General features: G+C 28.5%; 1 protein-coding gene across 1 annotated transcript; it reads left to right on the top strand.

Moving 5' to 3' along the window:
• Nucleotides 1-1,626: 1,626 nt before the first annotated feature.
• LOC106788293 lies at nucleotides 1,627-7,736 on the top strand. Its single transcript, XM_014751437.1, has 14 exons — nucleotides 1,627-1,725; nucleotides 1,955-2,067; nucleotides 2,333-2,430; nucleotides 2,513-2,645; nucleotides 2,824-2,962; nucleotides 3,057-3,281; nucleotides 3,544-3,902; nucleotides 3,987-4,121; nucleotides 4,405-5,582; nucleotides 5,735-6,088; nucleotides 6,312-6,440; nucleotides 6,569-6,757; nucleotides 6,836-6,981; nucleotides 7,061-7,736. Exons 2-14 carry the CDS (start codon nucleotides 1,999-2,001, stop codon nucleotides 7,186-7,188), a joined length of 3,282 nt encoding a protein of 1,093 aa, XP_014606923.1. The 5' UTR covers nucleotides 1,627-1,725; nucleotides 1,955-1,998; the 3' UTR covers nucleotides 7,189-7,736.
• The last annotated feature ends 1,114 nt before the right edge of the window (nucleotides 7,737-8,850 follow it).

Below are 8,850 nucleotides of genomic sequence, written 5' to 3'. Positions count from 1 at the left end.
AATAAATTATTGGTGAAAAAATAATTTCTAATATACAACAACAAATATGTATTTAATGATAAAATAAAAAAATAGGGGAAGATGGTGGGAGTTAAGAAACGGAAACGGAAGTGTCTTGTAAAAAATAAGTTTAAAGATATTTATTTTTTTTTTATAATTTTTCACGTATAAACAATTTCAAAATAAATTAAATAAATTATAGGTGAAGAAAAATTGTTTAATATTCAACAATTGATAGACTTTTAACAATAAAAAAAAAAAAAAGGGGGGAAGTTTAGGGCATGCGTAGTGCAGTTTTAACATAGGTAAGTTATGGAGGGGGTTGTTCTCAGAGGATTTAAACTTAATTGAAAAGTAGGGATAGCCCTATAAAAGCGAGTAGACAGGCCCATTTACTTCAGTTCAGAAGTTCTGTTCAGATCTTCCTGATACAGTCGTTCTGTTCGTATTACACAAAATTGTAAATATAAGTAATATAAAAATTTAGTTAAGATAGAAAAAATACATTTTATTAGAAAAAGTTTGAAATTGTGAAAGTGAGGGTGAAAATTATAAAACTTATATTTGTAACGTGCATTATATATCATTTGAAACTTTGTAATTAATCTTAAAAGGGCGCGAAAGTATTGCACATGCGCAGTAAAGAAAAGAATAATTTGAACAGTGAATTAATTCTCATAATTAATCAAAATCAAAATATAACTTATCAAAATCGTGTTTTAAAGATTCGAAAGGTTATTTTATAAATTATGTGTAATAATCTACAATTCAGTGAACATTAAATCATACAATTCCAATCATATAATACAACAATAATTCTACGTTTTAAGGGGTAAGAAATACCATAGTTTTTAAATAAAAGTTTCTCTTCTTAAATGCGGTCTGTGTTAAACGGGTTGTCGTTACGTGAACACGTTTTATTTATAACGAGAATTCCAGGCTAAATATGTAGGCGCTAAGCTTTAAATGCGGGTGAATCGTGTCTGCTGGCAAACATCGGTTACTTCTCGTATTCTCGCTTCTTAATTTTCTATATTTTTTCTGAATTATTGTTACAACAAATCGTTCATTAATAAAATTATTATTCGTTACTTATTTCTACGCTAAAAACAAACACTTCATAATTAACTTTATTCGGTCTTACATTTAAAATATATTAAAACAGAGATGAGACGCGCGTTTTTTGATTAACAGGAAAAATATTTTTTCACTTGATTTACGCTCAAATAAATTCTTTTTTTTTTCTTATCTGTAAAGCACATGACATATATATATATATATATAGACTCAATCGTGTATTTAGTATACAATCGTAGAGTATTCCCTCCATTAATAAATCCACGTGCATATGATGTTTGGGTATAATATGTGTGTGTGATGAGTGAAAAAGAAAGAAAAAGAGAGAGAGAGAGAAAGAAAAAGATAGTAAATTAAAATCTTACGCGGTCATTCATTCACAAGTGTTTGTTTATATGCATGAGATGCATCTGTCATTATTAATTCAGAAACATTGTCGAGTTGTTTAAATAATAAAATGTTTATTTTCCCTCGTTAATGTAAGCATGTGTCAATAGTCTAACGAAACGTGCACGAAGTCGCACGATTCCACGCGGAATTAGCCGAAAGGGTACGGTACCGCGTGTCCAGTCAACGTGCGGCATTCGTCATGATTTTAATAGTTTCTACCGCGAAAATGGATATCGTAATAAGATCGTATAATTATCGGTAAATTAATGTTTCAAATGCATCATTGTTTTTTTCTTAACACATATCTCGAACATTTAAAGAAATTTTTGAAATGTGGCCGTGCGCATATTACTCGTGTATGGCGCGTTGCATAGGAATTGCAACATAACCTCAAAATGAGCGCGTGGTCAGCCAGTAATAGCGCGCACGGCCTTTTTACATTACTATGTCAAATACTCGTGTCAATAATTAGTGTTTATTATTTTAGATTGTGATTACGGTATTGTGATTAAACGTATTTCCACTTGCATCATGGAAAATAGTTATAATGATCTAGATGATTTTAATCTATTCCCAAGCTTGGAAAGATCTGATGAACAGGTAATAATTATAACTATTTCTTCCCAATGTTTTTTTCTCATTATTTTCATTAATTAAGAATATGACATGTGAATTAAATAATACTCTCTGATATATTGGTCAGTAAAGAATTGTTTTCCTGATAAATCAAATCATTGATAATATTTAATGTTTATATTTATATACACGATGTTTACATATGTTAATATTATTCACATGTTCTATTCCTTTATTTATAATGATAATGATAATGTTCAAGCTTTAACATTTTATTATTGTATTGCAGGATAATGTAAATGAAGATTTATTTTCTAATATCATCAGTAATAATTGTGAAACCCCGTCCCAACTTATTTCTAATGATATGTGGAAGCTCTTTCAAGAGTAAGTTTTAATAATATTTCTGTAATTATTATTAACCCGATCGTTTCAAAGGTATATTTTAATGTGATACTTTTTTTTATAGCACTCCTTTAAATGATTTAAATGTAATAGATGAAATGATGTCAAATTATGGGTTAAACTCTAATGAAATTAGTAACAAAGAAGACTTTAACAAAACGATTAATGATTGGGATAAACACCTTGAATCATTACCGGTCAGTATTTTACTAAGGATTCTTTTAAACTAATTCATTGATATGCTAACTAATTATATTTCAATCTTACCGATTTGAAATATTCTAAAATTTACTACATTTCACAATTTGTTTCTGTTAAATATATTATTGAATTCTTTGTACATATTAGTTTATTAATATAAAATTATTTTAAAAGGATATGGATTATGATATGAACAACCTAGCCGAACATACGAATCTAGTAAACACAAATAGTTCTTATTCTAATTTGAATTGTCTAGAAGAAACTAATGTTGAACTCATATCGAATATGAAAATCAAAATCAAAGGTGCAGGTATGTCTTCGTTGTTAATTTTTCTATTTCCTAATATAAATATATTTAGAAAATATCTTTTTTTCTATAATTAATATAATTAATATTTAAACAGGCATTGCTGATTATAAAAGTAACTGCTTAAAGAATGGTAGAAGTAAAAATTCTCAAGAGGATTTTAATACGAAAAAGAAAATCCAAAATAAGAATAAGACTACCAAATCTATTACCACAAAGCAGAGAAAAATAAAAAGGATATCAGAAATAATGCACGAATTAAAACAAAAAGAAGAGACTGAGCCTTGCATTGATATTGTAACAGTGCCTGAAGAAACACCAAGTATGATTATCTACAATTATTATTAAATGTACCATAATCGATGACAATGACTAAATTTAAATATAAAATTCAAATTCTTCATTTAAGGTTATTGATTGTTTATTATTGGTTCTATTTATTATATTCAATTATACAAAATATTAATTTTGTTAAACGTTAGTCATTTGTCTATGTGTTATGGTATAAATATTAACGATAATAAATAAATTTCAAATTTAATACACACACACAATAATAAATATGTATAATTTTCAATTTGTAGTGTTAGAAGCTGGCGATGTCAACAGTTTATTTGAGCAATTTGAAGCATCCGAAATTTTATCTGTGAACGCGTTGTGTCATAATAAAATTTCTACACAATCTAATCAAAGTATACAAGCTCAACCGATCACAGTAAAACCATCTACGAAACCAACTTCATCGGCCCTTTCAAGGAATACAAATTCGTCTGTAATTCCAAGAAAGAAGAATTCGCCTGCTCAACCTAAGACCACAAATTCGCCAGTCCCTTCAGAAAACGTAAATTCACCTGTTCATCCAAAGAAACAAAATTCATTATCACCGAATTTAATAAAAGATATCAACGATCCAGCATCTAAAGAAGTGATTGACAGGATAAAGGTAATTTTAGGACTATATATAGGTACAGTAGTTGTTAGCTACAGTATACTTCTATAGTCTTATATTCTTTTATATTTTATATAGGCCCTCAACAAAGAAACAAAAAAAGGAATTTCTGTAATACCTGCAATGCCAAACATTCGTAAAGGTGGACGAAGTAACGGCAGCCGAACGCAGGATGCTAATAATGCAGCGTTATCAAAGAACAAAGCGGCTAAGGTAATTAAGAAATTTATTTTAACACGTTCTGTACCATATATACCACTAGTAGTACAGAAAGCATATTTATTTACTTCATCTAAATAAATAATATGGCACAAGACGTGTTAATAATAAAGCTTTTAACTAAAATCACATAAACAAATGACATTCAAAAAAAAATAAACAATCTTTATAATCACGGTTAGTTTGATTTAAGAAATATTTACATTATATGTAATTTAAACCAAAATTTTTTTTATTTTTATAGTATATCTTATTAATATATTATCTATTTGTTTAGGTGGCAAATAAGATTAAAAATAAAACAATCGACAGTGGATCAATCAAATTGGACCATGATTATTGCAGTAATTCCAACTCCGCCGTTAATGATTCGGACAATAGTGTTAATGAAAAGAAGGCTAGTGATAACAGTGACAAAACTCTTAGTGTAAACAATAAATCTAAAAAATCGAATCGTTCTTCTGCAGTGAAAACTAGTGCAACAACAGTGACACAAGCTAAAAGCTTTACTGAAAGTGACAAAGTTAATGTTCATAAAAACTTTATAAAAGACAATAGTTCAGAATCAGCTAAAAAAGTTATTAATAGTGAGGAATCTTTATCATACAATAGTAATAGTATTAATACAATTAAAGAACAAATGAATAAGCAGTCACAAGAGCTCCCCATAAATACTCAATCGCTCAAACAAGATTTAAAATCTTCTCTAGACTGCTTATTCCAAACAAATACAACAAAACCCCCAATTGTTGAGATGAAAATACAATCTGCAATAGTAGCAAAAATACTGAGATCAAAAAATAAAGGATTAAACAAACCAAAATTAATACAAGATAATAGTAAACAAATGATCTCAGTATTAAAAAAACCACCCACAGTACAACCAACAATACAACCTATTACCACTAATAATAATGAAAGCATAGTTACAACCACCAATAGCTCAAATAATATCATACAAAATATTATAATTGAAAATACTCCAGAGATTCCGAAAAAGGCAGAGACCAAACAGCCTCCTCGCAAGAAACTTAATTTAGCTGAATATAGAAATAGAAGAGGACATACAACTGTTGCCACAAAATTGCCCGTTGAACCAATAACAATAGTAAATATATATACAGCCTCTACAACAACAGAACCATTTAAAGATCAGTTAGGAAATGAACTTTGGTGCGAAAGAGAATGTTTGCCAAAGAAGACACCCGAAACAGATTTAAATAGACCAAAACCACCCACCAGAGATATGGAGACCCAAACATATGAAACCGTATTTAATTATGCTAAAACGTGTTTCATGGATATTGTTCAAGAAAATGAAATTCTCCAATCTGTGGTGGATGTTGATGACACAAACATAATTTCCACCAAATCTCCAATAGTTATCGACGAGGAAAATGAAGTCCCTACCAAATCATTGGTAGATGTTAATAAGAAAAATGAAGAAAAACCAAGGTAAATATCAAATAAAATATATATTTAAAACAATCAAAATTATACTAATTGCATTATTGAGTAACTGATATTTAGTAAAATTAAGAAGAACAAAAATTGCAATTCAAATATTTAACACTATTGTAAATTGACCAAATTTTTATGATTTACAGCAGAAAACGTACATTAAAAATAGAAGAAACACTAGCCAGCAAAACACGCAAGGTTGATTCCAGTTCAAGTCGATCTAGAAGCCGATCCCATAGTAGAAGCAGCAGTAAAAGTCCGAGTCAAAGTCCAAACCGTAACAAACATCAAAGAGATAGAAGTAAAAACAGATCAAGCAGAAATATTCGCCATAAAAGAAATAATCATCGCCCTAGTTCAATCAGTTCAAACGTCAGCTGTACATCTCAATCCCTTTCGGACATAAGATCCAATTCTAGATCGCGACATTCATTTTCACGTTCCGAATCATCAAGATCAAGATCCACCTCAATGTCCGATCAGTATTCACCTTGCTCAAGGTAAATGAATTTTAATAACGTAAAAAAAACATATATTTGACCAATAAAATCAATTAACTATTTGGTTTTCGAGTACTCTACATTTTTAAGTATTTTGTCTTTTTAAAATAAAACAATAATATCGTGCATTAAACAAATTTCCGAATTTATATGTAAAGTAATAATAAAAGCGAGATTGGTATAAATTCATATAAAATTCATTGAAGAATTGAAAATATTGTAGATCATCCCCTAATTCAAATGACGGAAACAGAGACTGGCACCATGAACGTCGATCCCTAAAAAGAAACTGTGATGACAGATATAAGGGAATTCCGTCGAAAAATTCTCACAAAAAAAAATATTGGAGAAGGTAAATGTTTGACATATTTTGTACATAGTAGCATAATGCATCTAATTTATCAACCTATATATATAAATAAATAAAAATCCTTGATAAAAAATATATGTTATATTTATTTTTTATTAAATTATTTCTAGATCGTCACCAGATACCTATCAAAGATCGTTTAGCCGATATTCCGAAGAAAAATCCAATGAATATCGGGAAAATGTCATTTATGCTGGGTGGTTGGAAAGTGGGGTAACTAGAACTAGTTTATATCAAAGATTTAAACGCTTTGGCCCCATTGTAAGGATAACGATACATGTCCGTGAACATCCACCATGGTAAATATTTTTGCATTCATTTTTACTTCAAATATGAAATGGAAAGAATGAATTACATTAAAATGAAATGATTTACAGGGATCATTACGGTTTTATAACATTTCAATATAAACATCATGCATTCGAAGCTCTGGAGCATGCAAACGATGATCCCAAATTGCCCAGATATGATTTAAATTTTGGCCATAGAAGAGATTTTTGCGGAATTCCATATGAAGATCTTGGTAAGAACACATATACAAATATAATAATTAATATACAACTGTTTCATATGAGTATCATTAACATAAACATCATTTACAGATCACTACCACGACAATGAAGAAAATAAACAGGAAAAAAAAATACATATGTCAAAATATAAAGAAGAAGAAACATTTGATAGTCTTTTGGAAGAAGCAAAAGCTATTATAGGAAAACGAAAAGTTTGACATATGTACTTCCGGTTAGTTATAATTTTTTATTTATAAGAATAGAATAAGGAAAGAAATACAGTAAATTTCCGTATAATGCGAGTTCCTACAGCACGAATTCACATAACACGTAACATTTTAACCGAGTTATACGGAAATTTACTGTAGTATAGGTAATATTATTCACATATAACGAGACTACAATCTTCTAAAACTTATTTAAATCTATTGGTTTGAGTAAAAAATTCATTCGCATTTTCTCACAAGAATATAAAGTTGTATTATTTTAATATCGGACTTACCTAAACGATGGTATATTAGGATTACCGAAAAGTTTTGTCTGCTTTTCCAAGCCATATATCCGAAATGTTTTTTATATTTTCCGCAATCTCCGACGTTGACAGAAAAAAAACCTTGGTCCTAATAACATCGTCCAACGATCGGAGATACGTGATAAATTCGAGACGGCATTATCGGACAGAACTTTCCAGTAAACCTAATATATATATCATTTTATTGTATAAATTATAATGAGAGAACGCGAGTGAAATTTTTATTCAACCTAATCAAACGAATTGTATATATATTTAATTGAAAAAAATATTTCCGATTGTGGTCAAAACTGATGATATAAATAATGAAATAATTATCTATCTTAAATTCATTTGTATATTAAATTGCATTTTATAGTTTTTTTTTGACGATAAATAACAAAATAATTTATTAATTATATTATTAAGATAATTGACTAAAAAAATTATTAAATATTTCAAATACACGCGAACTATTTGTAAAGTTATACACATTGACTACATTAACTGGCAGATATTGAAGCCCCCAATTGTAGATTAATATGTTAATAGAATTGTAAAAATAAGCCCGTTGCATATACCGCGTGATAATCTTCTAATATTTGTATATTATAGGAAGTTGTAGTTCCTATTTTTCTTGACTTCCTACTATAAATTGTGGTTATAATTTATGAAATTTTTTGAAAGCCAGTTAAATAATTAAACGACAAAATCATTCATTATATGCGTTAAAAATAAATGCCAAATAATAATTGTAAGATAAAAAACAACTAGACTCTTTTTCGTTTTAGTAATAACACTTTGTAATATATATTTATGGTATTTTGGCATTTATCTCTAACGCATTGATTATTTGTTAGACTTTTCCAACGACCAATGATGCGCAATAGACGTGTAAAAAAAAAAAGTCGTAAAGAAACTTATCATGTTTCGCGAGAGATTTTTAAAAGTATTTATCATTATATGTACATTAACGAGACGTATACAAAGTTTTATAACGAACTTTGTTTGAAATAATAATATTATATAATATAGACATGTAAGAAATCGATAATTTGAATTTTTTTCGATAACAATTACGTAAAATGTGATATTACGAAGATTAAACGATTTGTCTGAATATTGTTATCGATATCTTTTACCACCGTGTTAATCTTATGAAACAATTGTATATATTTTGATGTTCGTGTTCATAAGCATTTTATTATCTTTTCTTACTCGAAACAGATTTGGAGAATATTGCACGGCATGTTCACGTGCGAAAAGAAAAAAGAAATAAAAACGAAATTTTATACTAATAGTGGTGGTCCCTTTCTAATTAATTAAGATTCTACCGACTGTAATTATTTAAAAATATATTATCGGAAGA

Source organism: Polistes canadensis, unplaced genomic scaffold, assembly GCF_001313835.1.
Source record: "Polistes canadensis isolate GaletaPanama2010 unplaced genomic scaffold, ASM131383v1 scaffold_133, whole genome shotgun sequence".
Lineage (NCBI taxonomy): Eukaryota > Metazoa > Arthropoda > Insecta > Hymenoptera > Vespidae > Polistes > Polistes canadensis.
Note: the sequence above shows the minus strand (reverse complement) of the source record. Positions and strands in the feature narration are given on the sequence as shown.